The sequence below is a fragment of the Lathamus discolor genome, chromosome 5 (genome assembly GCF_037157495.1).
Source record: "Lathamus discolor isolate bLatDis1 chromosome 5, bLatDis1.hap1, whole genome shotgun sequence".
NCBI classification, from domain to species: domain Eukaryota; kingdom Metazoa; phylum Chordata; class Aves; order Psittaciformes; family Psittacidae; genus Lathamus; species Lathamus discolor.
The window spans coordinates 109,078,604-109,099,061 of NC_088888.1; the positions used below are offsets into that span (position 1 = coordinate 109,078,604).

Sequence of the window (20,458 nt, forward strand, 5' to 3'; positions counted from 1 at the left end):
TAAATAGGTTGAACACACACATGCACCCACATAGACACACTGAAATCTGCTTTGCTAAAAGATCTGGCTCCGAAACAAATATATATTTTAAATTAGCATTTTTAGAGACACTAACTACATCTTGAGCGCAGAGAACACATTATTTTGTACGTGTTTTCAGTAGCACAATAACAACCCCTATTTTTAACTATTGACTAATTACCAGTAGATCTTAATTACATGGTGTGTGGAGGCACTAATAAGTTTAGAAATCTGCCAACAACACTAAACACATATGTCTTTTCAAGCATTCGCCTCCCTCTCTCTTTAAAAAAAAACCTCTCTCTTTTTCCCCCCTCCAGTTTGGCAGCAGAAGGTACTGGGAAAGGCTCTAATGGCAGCTGATTAGAAGTCAAGCATCTAAACATCTATCCTTGCAGAGAGAAGAATGGCTCAGAGCACGAGGAGGAATCAAAAGAGAAGTCAGCAGAGCCTGCAGAACTTGTATTTCCAGTGGGGTGGGAGAGGGGTTGCCTTTGGAGTAATTAATTTTTGTCTTCCTTGCCAGCTTCATGGAACCATGGGCAGGTTTTATTTATTAGCTCTGTTTAGGAAGCAGTGGCCTGGTATGCAACATATTTTGCAAAGGGCCAAAAGCAAGGAACTTTCCAGGAGTTCCCCTCCGTTCTACTTCTCCTGGGTTATAGCACAACACAGCTAAATCCACCCCAGGGTGCTTTTCTGGCCATTTTCTCTTTTTGTTGGAGGATTTTGACCACGTTTTTGCACTCTCAGCTCCCCATAGATGTTTCATGCACCAGATGGACCCAGGGTAAAGACTGCAGAGTCTAGCACCAGTCAGGATTTAAGATCTTGAAAGTGGTTTTCTGTGGTAGGTCAGGGATTTCTTTTTAATCAAATGTGAGATAAAAACCTTCTTTTTGTGTTGCCAAGAGTGAATGTTCCCATGCTCTGCAAAAGTCACCCACGCACTTGTACCTGGTCCTTCCTTTTCTAACCACAAAGTTGATGACTGTGGTTCATGTTAGCACACAAAGATACTCTTTCAGGAAAAGAGCACTGGGAGGGGATGCATTTTTGGCAACAGGCACAGGATACCCCGGAGTCATAGAAAAAGCCTTCAAGTAAGTGTTTCCAAAGGGACAACTCAAATACTGATAACTACTTACTGTGCAGTAAGTAATGTAAAAGTCTGATGATGGTTTCCATGTGCTCCTCCCAGCAGCTGAGTGTCTGACAGAAAGGACCATCACCCTGAGCCCATGCTCACCACAGGTCTGGGCACACCCTACAGCACGTATTACAGGAGGTGTTCAATTGTGGGAGGTTTAATGTTGCTTTAGAAGCTGCAATAACATCAGAGAGCTATCAAAAGCAGGAATTTATAGCAGAGTTGCTGGGATGATTTTTTAGTATAAATAATGTCAATGATATAACAAGAACCAAAATTAATCTTCTATTTCCAAGTGCAAGTAAAACCAAAGATTGAAGAGCGTGCATGTTCTTGGGAAAAACTCTGGGGACATTTGCAGTCTGTGTCCACAATGGTGTTGATCTGCTGAAGTATTTGCCATGGAATCACTGGATAAACTTGAGTTTTATGGCTATATAAATGAGAGCAGGTGTTGCCTTTCCCTATCCATATTTCTAAATGCAGAAGGGTATTTCTGCCTGGGATGATTCAGTGTTTATTTTTACATGGTGGAGGAGAGGAGATTATTGTCATTTGCATTGATGAAGGAGGTAGTTGTCACCTTCCCATTTTTCCATATTGAATCTTTGTTAGCAAATAGCATGTCTTGAGTAAAATGAGAGTAGGAGATAATTTAAATGGGTACCACACTTAGCCTCGGCAATGAAATTACAAAAGTGAATCAACATGAAAGGAGAATAATTTTTCTCAACAATTTAGGTAATTATGGACAAGGCAAGCATTAGTTTTTGCTGCAAAGAAACTGAACCAGTTACTCTGGTATCTTAGGGAAAAACTCCAGTTCCTTAATTAACAGATTTGGAAATATTGTGTGCACTGGCAGATGGAAGAAATGAGAAGAGCACTTGCCAAAGCTGGATCTGCTGGTGATGTGCACATATCTGAAAGCACAGTGTGCGCCTGAACCAAGGCTTCAGAATAGCAACCCTTAATTCTTAGGCACTGTCTGAAATAGCCACATGAACACTTTCACCATACAGACGAAACCTTAAGTGTCCGTTTCACACTGGGCAAATCTTGCTGTCCCCTGGGATATTAAATGACCTGTGCAAAGCCAAATTAATTAAAAGCATTTACAAAATAGAGAAAGGGAAGTGGTAATGCCTTTAATACAGCGAGACAATAAAAGGGAGAGAGAAATAAAGTGTTTCTGATATTGCACAAAAGAAATCTTTGCTCAGTTATAGAATAAATTATTTATTCCCAATCTCTTACATCACTTAATGCCATGTGGCAAATAATAATGAACGGTTCTCTTCAAAACAGGCAAAAAGTCTGCTTTGCTGACTGAAACCAGAGCCTGCTCCTGCCAAGAGAGGATGAGCCAGAAGGGACAGGGGCATAGGGTGGGAAGATCCCTGGAGAAGCCAGTTTGTTCCTACTGATGCTGTTGGGAAGAACAGATCTTATCCATGCCTAGAAACAACATCAGTAGTAGGTACATGTGGATGTGAAGTGGGGGCCTAACCCTGCTCAACCAAAACTAACAGCAGAATACTCCAGCTAGATGCAGTTTCACAATGTCTTCTGCCATCTGAGATGGCCCAAGGCAGCTGAGGCATCCTCTCCAAGATTGACACATATGATGCAGGAGGTGGGACAGATCCAAGAGCTTTTGGAGCGTTGTCAGGAGACTAGGTGAGAATCCCAAGGGCCTTTCAAATGGCACTAGATGTCTGCATGTGGGGAAATGAACAGACCCATTGGTGAGTTCCTTCTCAACTATGATGGGTACTTGAGCGTTTAACTTATGCGTAGATGCAGACATTCAGATATGTCAGTTTGGAGCTGAATCCAGCTCTCACTGACTTAGAACAGAGGTTCTACCAGATCAAGGTATTTTATTCAGGACCAAAGTGGTAGAAATCGTGACTGTAGTAGAGCCAAGGCAGAGGGCAAAAGATTTAGCAAGTGCAAAAGGACACATAAATGAGAAATCCCACATGGTTCATGGTGAGAAGGGCTGCAAAAGTGGAATTGACATAAATAGGGATAGAAATTCTGTCCTCAGGATGAAAAAGGAAAGAAAACCAAGGAGACCTGGTGTGGACAGAGCTTTAGGAAAATGGTCCATGAAGGACCTCACAAGGTCAGTGGGAAATCAGGGGAAGGTGATCTCTCTGCAGTACCTTGACTAGAGAAAGGACCACAAAGAGAGGAAGTAGAGAAAATACGGTGTAATAGCCCACATTAGAAACAGGCAATGCTTTGGCTGATGTTCCAGCTAAGGGGAGATGGAAGAAGCTACAGTCAATAGAGCAGTTACAACCAGCAGCCTTTTTCTTGTTGTTTTCCAAGGGGAAACCCAGGCAGGTTGGGATTAGTGCAACATTCTGTCTTTATTTGGTTTGATAGAAAAGGTCATGCATTGAATTAACAGCTCTGCAGTGACAGCATTAATTACAAGAAAATACCTTATTCTGTTACATACTTGGGTTTGGAGGAGGTTTACAGCATTTTCAGGTATTAAAATGAGCATCAAGGAGTATGTCTGGAAAGGAGGAGTCACATTAAAGTCACATACTCTACCTTAGTTAAGGTGTGAATACAGCTCTGCTTCCTCCCATGGTCCATGGCTATACATTGGCTTTGCCAGCAACCTAGAAGAACAGAAAAGCTATATGCTTCACGCAGTTCCTGTTGGCACAGTGGCCAATCTTCGCATTCACCCAGTTCAGAAGGGGAAGCATTGCCTGATAACTTCATTTTTAACTGAACTCACAAGAGCAGTGTGGCACGCTGGTGATAGCATCCAGCTACTCTGTGAGACATGTCCCTACCCTTCATAGCCAATTAAATCATTGGAGCCCCATGGGGAGAAATAGGAAATGCTGTGTAGTTGCTTTTCCTAAATCCCAGCTTGGAAAAGCACCAAGCAAGTCCATCAAACCGGAGGTCTTAGTTGTTAATTCTTTTCCAAGGGGAGAAACATACAGTTCCCTGCTCCGCTCACCACTTTTTTTGGCTGATGAAGTCGTGTTGCTTCTTCCTGCTGGGTAACGAGTACCTCAGAGAGCACGGCTGAGGGGATTAAACCAAACTGTGCTTGGTTTAATAGGAAAGCTGCAAGTACTGCCAGGCTTTGCAAAGGAGTCACTGGTTCAGCTGATTGCATCCAAAGGTGTCCCACAAAGGCATGCTTCTGAAAGCAGAAAGACAGGTTCCTTTTGATGCACAGCAATAAATGAAAACAGATCCAGCTCTCAGGAGATTAAAGGAAACCTGAAGAGAGCTGAATAAACCATGTCACTGCAGGTATGATCTAGATAATAGGAACTATGAGGTTTGCTAATGCACACTTCTAAAGACCATACTAACTTTCAAATGTCAGGAGGTGTAAAGTGATTTAAATGTAGTACTAGTGTCCAATAGAGAAAAGTTTGGGATTCATGTAATTACATATTTAGTAGAGAATTTTTATCCAGCCTTTATCATGCAACACCTGAGGACCTGTACACATTTTATGGGCTTTAATTAAGCTTCCCAACCCCTGTAGTTGTAGTTGTAGTTACCCCTCAGTAACTCCATTTTGCCAAAAATATAGCCAGAAAGAGGTATTCGTTTTAAAAAATAGCCTCTTGGTTTAGATGCCTTCCTCTCGATAGCCCCATCCTGCTAAAATCTCAGCGAGTGAAGCCAGGGTGGCTCACAGGGATATTTGCTTTGAAAAGAACCTGACCCTGGTTGGACTACTGAAGCCTAAACATATTCCTTAATGTTAATGCATTTCCTGGAAAGTGTAAGCCATTCAAAACCACTCAGTTGCACCTGAAGTAATAGAGTTGTAAGGAACTGGGATTAGAAGTTGAGCATCTGGTCCACCTGTGAGAATACACCACTTTCAGCTATTTCAAGGTATCAGTAGAGACAAACACATGATTATTGACAATCACTGATACCACCTATCACCTGATTGCATTGCTAAACTGACACCCCCAAAGCTAAGCCCTCAAATAAAAAAGAAGAGCTAGAACTGGAAAGGCTCACCAAATATTCCTCACACTCTATCTTAGAGGCAGTTCTTAGGAGGACTGTGAGCTGGCTTTTCCATATAGATGCCACATAACAGCTGGCATCTTCTGCACCTTCCCTAGAGAAAGCATAATGTCACAAAGTGCTGTCACAGGGAGACAAGTAACAGCAGAAGCAGCACTGTGTTAATCCTCCCAATACATACATGTAGCATTCAGAAAGTAATAGAAAGTACAAAAGTTCATCAACAGGACTGACCCACGTGTGTCTTCCAAGTCAAGCTCACACAATTACTGAAAAGTTTACCAACATGTCCAACTTTTAATGCTGCAGACTTCAATGTTGTGGCAAAGGAAGCTGGAGTCTTTTCTGCCTCATGCATGAATAACAAAGCCACCTGCTATATTCCAGCAGTGAATGCTTTATTGTTAGTGATGATGCATGAGGCAGAAATAATGCAGTTTGATTTTTAGAGACAATACCAAGTTGAGCTTGCAAGGCTGTCAGCCCACACTCGTTTGACTTGGGAACTGAGCAAACAACATGGAAGTAATTGATGGAAACTAATGACACAACAAGATGTCATTTTTCCGACCTACTTTGCTTAAAGTAAATCCCCATTAAGTGTAATTATCTGTACTGGTAGCATGGTATTCCACATGCACCAAACACTCAGCTGGATCCATCCCCCAGTTATTCAAATGAGGTAGTTCCAGACTTACACAACTCTGATTTTGGCTTACATACCTCTCTATATATAGTGTTTGTTCCCCTGATCTGAATAAATGCCTGGATGACGGAAGACCACACAGCTCAATTAGTGTATTGATCAGGACAAAAAAAGCCTTTAACCAACCAGCACAAGAAGGTTGTGATCCCATGCCGTGGTTTGATGGGTACTGCTGGAGTACCAAACACGCCTCCCCTTCCTGGTGTCTCACCGGTGCTTCTGAAGAACAGAAAAAGCATGAAATGCAAGGCACAGACAGTCAGCTCCGAGTGCTGCAAGGGAAAAACCCTTGCTAAACATGTTTTATAAATACTTGCAGATCTAAAGGTCACCAGAGGTTGGTTACCCAGACCTCCAGGCACTAGTGCCTCTAGCGTGGCGGAAGCGCAGGTCACCGCTTAGCGCAGAGAAAAGCTTTCTCCTCTCAAGCGTATGAGTTAAGAGAGATCCCAACACGGACGTGATTGGCTCTCGCAGCTTCCAAAAAAACCCTTAAAAATACATAATGTTTGCTAAGAAAAGAAACAGGCTCTGGCTGATGACTCTTCTAGCCAGTGCTACAACAAAGCAGAACTGCAGCTTTTGTCAGTTGAAGAAGCAAACCATCTCTCCCGTGTCCTTGGCTGAAGTGACCCATGCCACAGTGGCTGTGGGTACCAAAGGACTGAGGGGCACATGGGATGCTTGAATGTGGCTTATCACACATCTCTGCTGTGTGATAAGTGAGAGAGCAAAAGCTGGAGAACATCATGGGATAATCAGGAATTAATATGTAAGCGGTGGAGATATCACTTCTGGCCACCCACGGAGTCATGTATCCGTGACTCATCGCCTGATGCAGGAAGGAACATAGTGTACCACGCATCAAAATGGACAAGATCTTTCCAAGGAGAGATGATCAGGGCTGGAAAACCTTTCAAGGGCTTTCATCCCAACTGTTTGTTGTTTCACACTGGTATGCAATTTCCTTTATGAAATTCTGAAGCTATGTGTTAAAACTAGTTACTTTTCTTTTTTTAGTCTCTGTTACTCCTACTGGAAGGATCTTCCGATTTCACAGCTAAATATATTCATGGACAGTTCCTACTCATTTATTCTTCTGCCGTTGCCCTTCAGTGTCACAACACCTTTCCCTTTGCTTGCATTTACTTTCCAGGATGTATTTATAGGCAGAAAACATATTCCTTCTTCAGTCTCATTTTGCTAAATTAAACAAGCCAAATTCTTTCAGTCCACAGTAGAAAAGCAGACTGTCCTCACCTCTCATCCCTGCAGGGCTCTTCCCTGCACATATTCCAGCCTGAATACACCCTTCTTGGACACAGGTGGCCACAGTCGCACAGAGAATTTCAGAGGGGGTCTCAACAGTGCATTGTATCATGTCATATATTGCCCAAGCAACTGCTTTTCTCACTTAGCATGCCAACGCTAAAATCCTTAGCTGCTGTCTTCTCCCACCCATATGTCTCATCACAGAAGTTTGGGTTGTTTTTGTATCGAAACAGATGACTCTTCTGCCCCATTATTGGTTCATGAAGTGCAATGTGCACCTACACTTGTATTTAAATAAGAAGACCAAATAGTTACATTACTTCTGTGCTGTTTTGGGTTTGTTGTTTTTTTTTTCCCCTTTCGAATCATATGTAGCAAATTTGCTACATAGGAAAGTTTGAAGAAATGAGGAATGCTTCCATTTATATCTCATTGTGCCGCAAACCAGAAGTTTAAGCTTAGTACGGGTACCTCTCACCCAAGAATATGGGTCCCAGAGACCTTATTTCTTACTGCTGTGAGAATTAACACACATATTTACCATCAGGTTTTAAAGTGTCAAACAGGAGAAGGATTTTTATATTAGATATGCATTATTATACATGCCTTATGCTCATGAATTCATTTTGATCAAGTTGAGGGCTGGCGTTTATTTCCATATTCATATTTCTTGCCATAGCTTAAGTTGGCAGAAAATAAGGGACTATTCGGGGGAATTCAGTATCGTGGGGACTGGTGGGATTATGACCTCTTCAATCCTATTATATCCACAATACCAGTTTTCTCCTTTTGAAGAACTTTGTGCTGGAGTTTCAGGCATTACAAATGACTTTGATTTGGCCACATACTGGCGTGCATGGAGTGCATTCATCTAGACAATGCACAGAGCTTTGCTTTCTGTTTCCTTTCTCTTGTTTCTCCGCTATAGGAGGATCCAACAGTTTCAAAACCAGCGGCGTCTTTCAGACTTTGCAAAACTTTCGAGCTCTTTTGATATCCCTCAGAAAGGCCAAATACATGCTTCCCAGACAGCTGATTTAATATATGCAAGTCCTCCCACTCTTATCAAGATTAAATTCATTTTCCCTCCCTGGAAAAAGCGTTTTATCTGCACTTGTGCATCTTTACGCCTGCTTGATTTAATTTTCCTCCCTGTTAAAAGTTAGATTCTGCAAAGCAGCAACTTTGGCAGCAGGTTCTAGAGCCCCAAACCTATCACCCCTGGTATTTTGCCACAGTCTGAAACAAACCAACAAACTGAAAATAAAAATAAATATTAAAAAAAAAAAGAGAAAAGATAGTATTCAAACTCCTACAGAAAGAGGAAGAAGCAACAGCTGGAGAAGGAGTATAGGGGAGGAGTACACTTATAATGAGGGGGGAAACAAAGAGAAAAGAGGGAAGATTGTAACCTACAGAGGACAGCACAAGTCAACACAGGAAAGATGGATATAATGAATGAACAAATGTGAATGGGTAGAAAGGGAAGCTGGGGGGGTGGGTGGGGGAGGACCTAGAATTAGGCTTCCTAAGCCTGCCAGTGGGTCCTTCGGTGAAACACCTGCCCAGGGTGCAGCTCAGCCCCAGGCAGATCCCAAAAGCAGAGCTCCCTCAGCTTGGCAGAGGTTTGTCTCCTGTAGCAAGGAGCTGGAGATGGGTGATGCAGTGTCCCCCAATGTGGGTAAGGAAGAGACAAGTGGAGAGGACAGAGGATGAGGGATCCTTGTGTTAGGAGAGGGACATGACTGTGGGGGATTTGGGAGGTGCTGAGGTGGGCTTGGACACTGCTGCTATGCAATGGGGGACCCATGGGATGGGGGTGGGACAGGACACCCCCTTCCCAGCAGAGCTGTAGGAGTGGAAAAGGCAAAGAGAAACTCATAGGAGGACCTGGACCTGGTGGGTACCAGGGAGCTGCTGGAGGTGGAAAGGGGGTGGCTGGCTGAGGGTGGGCTGAGGACAACCTGGATGGCAAAGTGGTGGTCCTGGGATTTGAGGGGGAGCAGTGGTGACGGGAACAGGGAGGTTGCGCCACAGGACACGGGTACTGGACTGGGGAGCTGATTTGGGAGTGGGATGGGGTCAGAAGAAGGGGGCCCAGCTGAGGATGGCATGGGGAATGCTGGTGTCAGTGCACAGACGTTGAGGCAAAATACACAAGGGATCCTGTGTGTACTAACACAGAGGGATAGGGAGAAAAGCAGTGGGTGTTGGTGCAATGGGAATAGGGCAGCGGGTGCCAGTGCAATGGGAATTGGCAGAGGGCAGCAGTGGCTGCCAATGCAATGGGAAACTGATGCAATGAGAACGGAGCAGAGAGCAGCAGTGGGTGCCGGTGCAATGGGAACTGATGTAATGAGAATGGAGCAGAGAGCAGCAGTGGGTGCCAGTGCAACGGGAGCAGAGTGCAAGGCAGGAGTGGGTGCCAGAAAAATGGAAACTGATGCAATGGAAACAGAGAGAAGCAGTGGGCGCTGATGCAATGGGAATAGGGCAGTGGGCAGCAGTGAGCGCCAATGCAATAGCAACTGGTGGAATGGGAATGTGCAGAGGACAGCAGTGGGTGCCAGTGCGTTGTGAATGGGCCAGGGGGCAGTGATGGGTACCAGTACAATGGGAGCGGCGCGGAGAGCGGCAGTGGGTGCTGCTGCAATGGGAATAGGGCAGTGGGCAGTGCTAGGTGCTGATGTAACGGGAGCAAGGTGGAGGACAGCAGCAGGTGCTAGACCAATGGGAATCGGTGCAATGGGAACAGGGCAGAGAACAGCAGCGGGTGCTGGTGCAATTGGAACTGGTGCAATAGGAACGGGCAGCAGGCAGCGCTGCGTGCCGGTGCAACGGGAAGGCCAGCGGACATCAGCGGGTGCTAGCGCAGTTGGAGCTGGTGCAATGGGAACGGGCAGCGGTCAGGGCTGCGTGCCGGTGCGAGGGGAGCGGGGCGGAGGGCAGCTCCGGGTGCCGGCAGAGAGCAGCGCCGAGCGCGGGGCCGGCAGGTGCCGGGGCAGCACCGTGGCCAGCTCCCTTGCAGCGGCCCGGCCGGCCCGGCGCGGCGCGGCGCGGCGCTGCCCCGCTCGGTCGCTAGGCGGCCCGGGCCGGCCCGTCCTGCGCGAGCGCGGAAGCGCCGCCCCCGGAAGCGGCGGGCGGGCAGGCGGGCGGGCGGCGGGTGGGGGGGTGCCGGGAGCGGGGACGGGGGGGGCAGAGCGAGCGAGCGCGCCCGGCGAAGGGGCCGGAGACGCGGCGGCGGCAGCAAGATGGCGGCCAAGTCGGATGGCGGCGGCGGCGGCGTGGGCTTCGCCCAGCTGCACAACCTGGACGAGGCGGCGGCGGCGGCGGCGGCGGCGGGCGTCTGCGGCGCCGGCGGCGTCGGGGCAGCGGCGGCCGAGGTCGCGGAGGAGCCGGGCGGCAGCAGCTCCTTGCACATCTGCCACTGCTGCAACACGTCGTCGTGCTACTGGGGCTGCCGGAGCGCCTGCCTGCGGAGCCTTTTCGGGCGGGCGGCCGCCGCCGCCGCCGCCGAGCCGCTGGCCCCGCGCCCCGCCGCCGAGGGGCCGCCGCGGGCGCCGGAGGTCGGCGAGGCGGCCGAACGGCCGTGGCTGGACTGCCTGTGGATCGTGCTGGCGCTGCTGGTGCTGCTGGGGGACGTGGGCACGGACCTGTGGCTGGCGCTGCACCACTACGGCCGGCGGGACTACGTCTGGTGCGGCCTGACGCTGGCCTTCGTGCTGCTGCCCTCGGTGCTGGTGCAGATCCTCAGCTTCCGCTGGTTCGTGCAGGACTTCACGGGCGGCGGGCTGGGCGCCGTGCAGGGCCTCAGCAGCCGCGGGCCGCCCATGATGGGGGCCGCCGGCCGCCGGGGGGGACCCGCCGGCGGGGTAGGAGGAGCCGCCGGCACCACCACCCCCGGGGCGCAGCGCCTCTGCAGGATCTCCGTCTGGGTCTGGCAGTCCGTCATCCACCTGCTGCAGATGGGGCAGGTCTGGAGGTAAGGGGGCGGCGGGTCTCCCCTGGCCGGGCGGGGAGACGGCGCTGGCCGGCGGCTCGTTGCCCGACATGGCGGTGGGTCGGCGCGGCCCGAGAGCGGGTCGCTGTCCGCTGGCTGAGGTGGGGCGGTTGGGGGTCGTTGTCAGCGCGCGGTCTGAGGTGAACGTGGGTCAGCGTCACCTCATGGTTTGAGGTAGGTCGCTGTGTTCTGGCGGAGGTGGGGCAGGTGGTGGAAGCTGACACTTCGCGGTCCGAGGTGGACGTGTGTCGATGTCACCTCACGGTCCGAGGTGGACGTGGGTCAGTGTCACCTCATGGTTTGAGGTGGGATGTTGTCCCTTGGCTGAGGTGGGGCCCGTGGGGGTCGTTGTCATCTCATGGTCTGAGCTGGATGTGGGTCAGTGTCACCTCACTGTCCCCTAGCTGAGATGAGGTGGATGGGCATCACTGTCACCTCACGGTCTGAGTTGGATGTGGGTCAGCATCACCTGGTGGTGCGGGGTGGCCGTGGGTCAGCATCACATCATGGTTTGAAGCAGAGGTGGCTCACTGTCCCCTGGCTGAGGTGGGGCAGAGGAGGGTCGCTGTCAGCTCCTGGTCTGAAATCGACATGGGTCACTTTCACCTCATGGTCTGAGGTGGTCGTGGTCAGTGTGGTGACCCCCGCCGGGAGAAGGAGGAGAGATTTAGGGGTTACTCATACTTTGGGTGAGGAGACACCCAAAGGGAGAAGGGATTCCCACAGAATGAGCCTGGGGGAGCTGAGGTGGGGGACATGGGGGTTGTTGTCACCTCATGGTCCAAGGTGGACGTGGGTCAGTGCTACCGCAGGTGGAGGGGGTGTGACAGCCCCCCTTGTGCTGAGGGGGCATCCAAGGGGAAGAGAAGCTCTCTTAAAAGGTGTCTGTGGGGCTGAGCTGAGAGGAGTGGGGTCCGTTGGTCTAAGCAGGACATGGGTCAGTGCCTGCCATGTGGAGATGTGGGGTGAACCCTGCTTCACTGAGCAGAGCCCTGAAGGGAAGAGAGGTGCCCCCCCCCCAATGAGCATGTGGGGCTGGGGCGAGGGGAGTGGAGGCTGCTGTCCACTTACAGCCTCGAGGGGACACAGGGTGATGTCCCTTACAGCACGGGGTCTATAAGGGATTCTGGAAGGGATTCTAGCGCTATGAGGCTGTAGATGGTGCCTCAAGGAATGGACTGGGCTCTTGCTGCCCCACAGACATGGGGCAGGACGGGGAGGGGGGGATGGAGCTGCTTTTCCCGACAGGAGGTGGTGGGGATGACACCCCAGGGGTGACAGCGTGGAGGCAGGCCTGGGGCTTGGGGTGACCCTCGCACGGCAGCAGCGCTGCAGAGGGAGGTCCTGTGGCCCTGGGGAGGGCTTGCCCCACCGCTCCCTTTCTGTAGCAGGGGTGGGGGGCAAGAGAAAGGCTCCACAGCAAGTGGGGGGCTGCTCCAGGGAGGATCTGCAGAGGGGCGGGTGGCAGACCCCCGGCTGCCGAGCTCTGGGATGTGCTGTTTCCAGAGGGCTGGTGCCCACCTGCATGGATTGTGTGCTCCCCCCGGTAGATGACGAGGGGGTGAGGGTCGCATCCGTCCCCAAGAACCTCTCCCCACAGGGCGATGGGGGAGCCCCCTGCTCGTTGCTCCCCCCGCGTCGAAGGAGCGGGCTGTGGGAGTGTAAAAATGCAGCGTGATGCCTCGGCTGTGGCTTTGGCGAGAGAAGAAACCTTCTCCTCGGCCAAGCGGCGGGGGAGCGGGCACGGCGGTGGGGTTGCCGGTCTGAGGATGAAGGTCAGAGACAGGGATTGTCCCCCTCTGGGAGGAGATGCTGCCTGGAGGAAGGGACTGGGAACTGACCCCATGATCGGTGGGAATAAAACAGCATCCTTCAGAGTAAGCTGGAAATTGTGTTATCCTCCCCCAAAAATGGGATGTGGGAGGAGGCAGGGAGGGATTCTCCAGGATGAAAGCCTGTAGATGCAAACACTTCCACAGAGATGCTGATCTGTCTGAAAGGGGTGTTGTGAGGACAGCTGCTTTGACCCGGCTTTGCCCAGTGTCCTCTGAGATGGGACACAGTGTAGTGAGGTGGAAGGGGGTGTGAAGTGTTGGGGGCTGGAGGGCAAAGGGAGATCTCTGGGTTGTGGATGCACCCCTCCACCCCATAGATGGGCTAGACTGGAGGGAAGAGGCTGCAGATGGGGTTGGCTGGGTTTTGTAGCTTTAAAAATAATCCTCAAGGATCAAAGATTGCTGGTTTTTTATTTTTTATTAAAGAAGGCGAGGGGGTGGAGGGGAGGGGATCTTTGTGGGAAGGGTATGTGGAATGGGTACCTAGGAAATAAGCCCATGAAATCATGCAGTGCAATAGCAATTACATATTTCTTTCTTTGTCTTCAATGTCATTTGTGTAGCGTTCAAAGCACATTTGTTCTCAAATTCTGCTTGGGGGTTTATTCTGTTTCTTTAATTTCTTTGTTGCATCCGGTACCTGGCCTGGGGGATGGCGGGAGGGGGATGCCTGTGGGTGATGCATGTGAGGGTAATGAACTGGTACGCGACCATTTCTCCTGCTTTCCCTGATCCCATCAGCAAAAGCAGTTCTCGATGCAGATGCTCCTCTGGCAAGTTGGATTTTTCTCCTCTTGGAGCTAGGGAAAAGAAATGATTGTGTATTAGCCGTGGTGAGAGCCGGTTTACAAAAACACCCCATGCCGTCTCACGCCTGAGTGAACAGGTGGAGAGGGGGACACTGAAGAGATGCTGGCAGAGACAGAGGGGGTCCATTGTAGAGGGTCAATTTATTTGGTTTTGGTAATATAAGCAACAAAGCTCAAGTTGCCCAGACTTTTCCCCTCTTTTGTTAATGCAGAGGAAAACCATTTGCTTCTGAGGCACTGGGACTGCCGGAAGGAGCTCACAGACCAGATCACCTCACATGAAATAAAGGGTCTTTCTCTCCTGTTGATCACTAATCCCACTAGCACACGGCTCCTGCTCTTTAGGGCATGCTGTTTAGTGTGTCAGCATGAAGCTGACTCCCAGTATGTCCGAAGCAAGAATTAATGGGGATCTGCAGGCTAGCCTCCATGAGGGTGTCTTTCTGCATTCCCACTATAGATCATGCAAAGATCATTAAAATTAATCTTGAATGTTTTGTTGGGACTAATACTGGGAAGTGCTGTTTTAGTGGTGCTTGCCTGCGGCTAAATCGCTTTGTGCTGCTAGGAAGTTTGTACGTGGGGCTGCAGGAGGAAGACTTCGGGCAGCGTGAGTTCCGTGCCTACGCACCCAGCCGGTTTCCTGCGTGATCATGGGTACGCGCTGTGACTGCTTGTAGCGTAATCGGGATTGTACGTTACGTAGAGGCTGGCGTGGCTGTTGCTCAGCAGCTGGAAGCAAAGTTGTAAAGAATGGAGGGGGCAGGTTGGAGTTGTACAGGAATTCTCATCCTGAATACATTAGGTAATATGGGTTTTGATTTGGGGGATAACACAGGTCCTGTAGGGATTTCTTTTCCTAAATGTTGGGAGGACTTGACAATAAGATGATGTATAAATAACATTTTATGGCAGAAATATAAACATACATCAGGCTCCTACTTTAGCAAGGTTGTCTCCTTATTTTGTTAGGATTGTGGGAGACATGGCTTCTTGGTTTTGAGCAGTCTGGATAGGGCTTTGTATTCTGCTCATGTCCTATTCAAAGAGAGAATCGTGATGAGGCAGGAGTGCTGAGGGGTTGGTCAGTGCATGTACTCTGTGTGTTAGTGATATTCCTGTTTAGTTCTTTTGTTTGTGGCTGTTTTATGCTCAGCTAAGAACCAAAGGCTGTGTTAATACTGCCTGCCTGTAGTGGCTGCTGGAAAGAAGGTATACATGTAAAAAACATATGTATATTGTAGAAATGTGTGTGTTACATATATATGTGTGCGTGTATATATATTCTTGCTCGAAGTAGTATGATCTCAAATGGCATTCCTACTGATAAAGCTTACGTCCTGGGATTTTTTCCTTTATAAATCTTTGGTTTCCATCTTTCATCTCAAATCTTTCAGATTATCTTGAGGGCTAGAACAATTCAGCCAGTCTGTCCAACAAGTGCAGTATGCTGGTTCGGGCATGTTACACTCGCTTCTGAGCTGCTGCTGCACTACAAACTGCAGGAGGGCTCTTCATTGAGGAGGGATGCTGCAGTGCTGTGGTTTCGCTGGAAATAGGCTGAAGGCAGGTCTGTCATCAAAGCTTGCCAGGGCTGTTGCTTTCGCTGAAGTCATTCATCTGTGTAAAATTCATGAGAAATAGTTTTTGACTTGAAGTTTTTATATCTTGGGTAGTTGCACAAGTTGTATCAATGACAGGAGTATAACTCCCGTGTCTGATGTACCTTTCTTTAACCTCTGTTATAAGTGGGTTAGTGGGTCATGATTACAGTCCTGGAATACAAGGTTTAGAGTGTAAACTACAATCCTTCATGTTGCAGCATGCTATTAAAGAAAATGTTATTGGATTCCGTTGGATTAACAGTATGTGTAGTTTGAGCTGAAATGAATGCTGATCGGCTGGAAATTGCTCTGTCTGTTAAACTGTCAGTAACGGTGTCATGACTTGAATACAACATGTTTATGGGTTTTGTTTTGAAAACTTAATGAATACACATTTAGAAGGAAAACGACCAAACCAGAACAACCCCTGTCACTCTTTTGACATTAAAACCACCTTGTGTATGTGTGCAGTTAGAAGAAAAATTCCCAAAATTTAGGCAAAGACTTGACTTTTTGTTCATTAATGGAAAGACCAAATGTATGACTTGTTCATCTGTTGGCATGCCCGGAGGTGGAAGGATGAATCAATGGGTTTAAATGGAATATGTGGTATTTAATGACTGCATGGTGAGTGGGTTTAGGCACTACTAAAATACTTTGTTCCGGGATGAACTGTGAGTTAGATACGTGCTACTTTGGGTGGTTTAGAAATGCAGGCAGCTACAGCTTTTAATGTATCTGCTCAAGACCCTTGGAGTGGAAGAACTCTGCTTGTCAAATGATAGATGAATGAGAAGCCACTGACCTAGTGCTGTCTCGTTGTCTTGGTTTGGGATGTTCAGCTTTGTGGAGGCTTTCTGTAAATTTACTGCCTTCCCTGGCACACTTGAATATTTTTCTCTGCTTTTTCTGGTTAGCTTGTCTGGCAGCTAAGTTTTTCCCTTTAGCCAAGTTTTAACAGCTTGCTTTTATAGTATGGAGTTTTGTCAGCTTTTGACAAGTTGGCAGAGGGAAGACATTCTGCGATAGATGATAAATATGTTCTCCCTACAAAATCAGGGCTGGGGTATAACTTTTTTATTGTGAGGTGGTTCTCCCTTGCAAAAATCTTACCTGCTCTGCCCCCATTTCTTAGAGTTTTCTGCAGGATCTCCATAAGTGCTGGGCTGTGGCTGTAGAGGTCCAAAGACATTGAGTCTGAAGTGCAAGGCAGGTAGGTTGTGTGTGGGGAAAATCATCATCATTGTTGTAATGAGAAAAAGCTTTATGATTTGAGTAGGGTCTCCATTGGCTGTGGGGTGGTGGTGAGTCTCTGTGTCTTGTTGAGTGCTACCCACTAGAGGGGGTCAAACCACAGATGTTGAAGCAGATCTGCTGTGCCAGCCTTGGGAGGGCAGTTTCCTCCAGACCTTTTCTTGGGAGGAATAACTAACCTGCTGCCTTGACCTGGTGGGAGTTCTCTTTGCCATGCTATTCCATGTTTTTGCAGTGACAGCATGGTGTGGGTGAGTTGTATTTAGAGGAGAAACTGGAATTGGTTTCCTCCTGGACGTGATGATGCTGTTGAAGAAGACCCAAGTGGGCACTAGGGGCCGTTTGGGTAAGGTGGTCATGCAGTGACAACAGCTCATCACTTCTCTTCCATGCTGTTTGGGGAGGAGGAAGGGGAAGTAGAAGTGCTTTGGTGACCTGACTTTGTTCCGACTGAACCAGCATAAAGTTTCCATGGCTTTCAAGGCGAGGACACTGATGCTAGTTACTTTCAAGAGACCATCTCCAGGGGTCCGAAATCTATAAGGGAAGATGACTCTTTGATGCTGGATTGCAGGCTGCTTTTCTAGGTGGTGCTACCCGCAGGGTCTTTGACCAGAAAGTTTTTTTTCGGTTGCTCACACTTCACTCTGAACTCTAGGAAAGACAGTTGTGCCTTTTTTTTTCCAGGTGCCCTACGGCTTTGTCTCTAATGCCAGCGGCAACCTGAAAGTGCCTTTCCTGGTAGAGGAGAGGCAGGGTGCCAAGGGAAGGAGGAAAGATGGCTCACCTTTTTAGTATGTTAAAATTGCAAGCTCTCTACTTCCCACCTTTCTAGACACTTCCATTTTGCTTTTAGCTGCACTGAGCTAGCTTTATTCGTTGCAGTAGTTCTCCTCTCAGTACAAATGTAGGTTATTCAGGGAGCATTTCTTTTAATGAAAAGGATGGAGGTAGAACTGATGGTGATAAAGCATCTCTTTGGAGGAGAGCTGCTTTCACTGTCTTGAGACTGCAAGGAACAGAAATTGGACGTCAAACATGTAATTTTCCTTGGGGAATGAAGGTGAGCCTATGGAGAAGTCTAGCTCCCTCACATAACTTCTCCCTGTACTTTATTTCTCTTGAATCCTGGCTTGATTTTTAACACCTGACTGTCATGAAAATCAGTGGTAGCAGAAGGCAGTGTTTTAACAGTTGAAAGCTTTTAGGGAGGAGTAACCATGAATCAGAGTAATGCTTTGCTATAGCTAGAGATAAATTTAAATTGTAATTAAAGACATAAGCAAAGAGCATGTGCCAAATAATTGTTATTTCATTGACCCACCTACTTCTGATGTGCTGGGATTCAGTCTGATGCCCTAGTCTGCTGTGGCTGCTTTAAGGCACTGAGATGCTTTTCCAAATGGGATCCTAAGAAAAATGGGGGAAGAGCTTTCCTTGGTCGAAGGATCTTTAGAAAATCCCCAAGCCTAGCAGCAGTCCAGCAGTGGGAGGAACAGCGCACGTTTCTAACCCTGTGAAGCGGAACAGCACAACCTTTGCAGGGCAGATCAACAGGCTGGTGCCCGCAGTGTCAAGCATGCTTCAGAAACCTCCTGGGTTATGGGACTAAGCATTTGTTTGTGTCCCCGGGGCAGCTAGTAGCAGCCCACAGCAGCTCACCATGCCTGGATTTTTGTGTCTATATTTTTTGCAACTCCCCCCACCCTGGGAATTTGTGTTGCCCACCACCCTGTATTCCAGTTTGGGCCTGTGCTTGGTTGTATGTAACTGCTGTAGCATAGGAGCCACGTTTGTATGACTTGGGATGAGTCCCAGGAGTTGCTTTTTGTCCGCCCCTGTGCAAATCTGACCCATGGACTCAGTGCTTCCATTACTTCAATATAAATGGAGGTGTTATTCCTTGCATCCGTGCCTCAAATCCCTAGCTGAACCAGAGCAAAATTGGATCTTGGCCAAGAGACAAGAAATGGAGTGAAAGGCAATCTTAAATGTGTCCCCAAAACTATAATGGGACCTGAAGACTGTGCTTCTCCTCACGTCTCCTTTCTTCTGAAATCTGTGAGAGCTCAGGTTCACCTATGAAATATTCACACTCTGTCCTTAAGTGACTTGGCTGCACAGAAGATCTTCTGCAGAATTGGCAGCTTGCTGAAACCTCCTGTAGTCCAGGCCAGAGCCTTTATTGCGAGGACCTCCACTTCCTCTGCGCTGCCTGTGTGGTTCCACATTATGATGATTTGGTTTACCTGCTGCAGAGGCTGTTGACAATTTTTGCATCCCAGATAAATATCTGTGTATTGTATCCACTTTTGCACAGGATGGGTTCAGGGAATAGGCGTGTTCTCACTCATCCTAAAACCCCGCACGAAATAGGACTAAGACAGGAGTGCTGCTTTAGAGCCCTGCCATAGATGGGCTGGGTATGAGGTCTAAGAAATACAAGCCTGTTTGTGAATGGGCTTAAATTAACACTGCAGAGGTCTGCACTCATTCTGGAAAAACTCAATAGGCTGTTGTGCTGTATCCCCCTTGCTGTCTTTGCAGGTCATCTTGATGTGGGAAAAATGTGCCGTAAAACCCCCACCAATTTGGCAGAACTCTTATTAAAACTCTTCAGGAGCCACAATGCGAAAGGCTCTGGCACCTGGAGCCGCCTTTATCAGCTTTCTAATTAAACCTGCAGAAAAAGGCACATCAAACCCATGCGACAGGGAAGTGTGGCCGTCTGTCGGAGGCTCCTTTGGCTTGCAGGGTTTGCTGCACAGGGGTTGTGAGGCCATGCTTCTGTGTGCATGGTGAGCACTGGACTTAGGTACCTACAAAAATGACAGAGCAGTGGGCTCCCCATCCTCTCAGTGGGGTGGCTCAGGCTTGCCTGCTAAAGCGTGAGGATGACGAGTATCCTTGTGAATTTGCAGAGGATTCCTGTGTCTGGGGAGAATCACCGTTTCCCTGGTTTCTGCTGTAAAAGAAGAACAGTTTAACTCTTCAAGCTTGGTTCCCCCCCCACAGGCAGTCGCGGATGACAGGACTGGCAGTAATGCATTGCTGGATGTACCAAACACAGAAGACAGCAGTAAAACACCAGGAGTGGTTTTGAGTTTGGGATTGGAATTCATCCCAGTTATGTCTAAGTGAGGCAAAAAAGAGCAATGGAGGCCGCTGTTGTTGAAGTAAAAATTGTAAAGAGTGGTATAAGCAGAAGGCATTTAAATAATGTAAACAGTCTGGCATGGGAGGAAGGATGGGAGGCATTCCAGAAACAAAGGGAAAATAGTTTTAAAACATGGTTAAAAATACACCAACTCTTGAACTCCAGAGATTATCTCAATTAGTGGTTTTTCAATATATCTTTACAACAGAATTGTAAGAGCTCATGAAAGATAACAGAGGCTATGTGATACGGAGAAGTGATATTAATTTGTTTAATTAAAAGAATGAAGGGGTCCCTAAAACAAGATTCACTTATCTTCTGTCACAGGAAGACAGAAAACTGCAGTTCATAGCATCGTAGGGTGGAGGAAGCATGGTGAGATTCAGGGCTGGGAGTAAGAGCCCCCCCTTCAGCCTTAGCAGTTGCTTACTCAGCGACTCAATGACTTCCAATAGCAAATCCCTTCCCATGGGATTAATGTGTTATTAGAGGAAAATTATGTGATTTTACATTTTCAAGAAGATTTTGTTACATGTTCAGGGAGCAGAAATTGGACATTTTCATCCAATATAAAAAAAAAAACCCAAACTCGGACCTCAGAGCTCTCAGGTG

At 48.2% G+C, this 20,458-nt stretch overlaps 1 protein-coding gene and 1 long non-coding RNA gene across 3 annotated transcripts in view; one reads left to right on the top strand and one right to left on the bottom strand.

The window, feature by feature from the left end:
* Positions 1-2,804: 2,804 nt before the first annotated feature.
* On the bottom strand, positions 2,805-6,123 carry LOC136015658 (uncharacterized). The gene is made up of 4 exons (XR_010613284.1): positions 6,042-6,123; positions 4,167-4,355; positions 3,743-3,813; positions 2,805-2,889 (listed from the first exon to the last, which is right to left on the bottom strand). It is a non-coding gene; the product is annotated as an uncharacterized LOC136015658 (long non-coding RNA).
* Positions 6,124-10,438: 4,315 nt separating this feature from the next.
* The window catches only part of XKR6 (XK related 6), a 180,581-nt gene continuing 170,561 nt past the window's right edge, over positions 10,439-20,458 (top strand). Inside the window, exon 1 of one of the 2 annotated variants that reach the window (XM_065681879.1) lies at positions 10,439-11,169. In XM_065681879.1, coding sequence (XP_065537951.1) covers positions 10,439-11,169 — 731 coding nt within the window. The remainder of the gene's footprint in view (positions 11,170-20,458) is intronic. The other variant, XR_010613283.1, reaches the window with a different exon arrangement.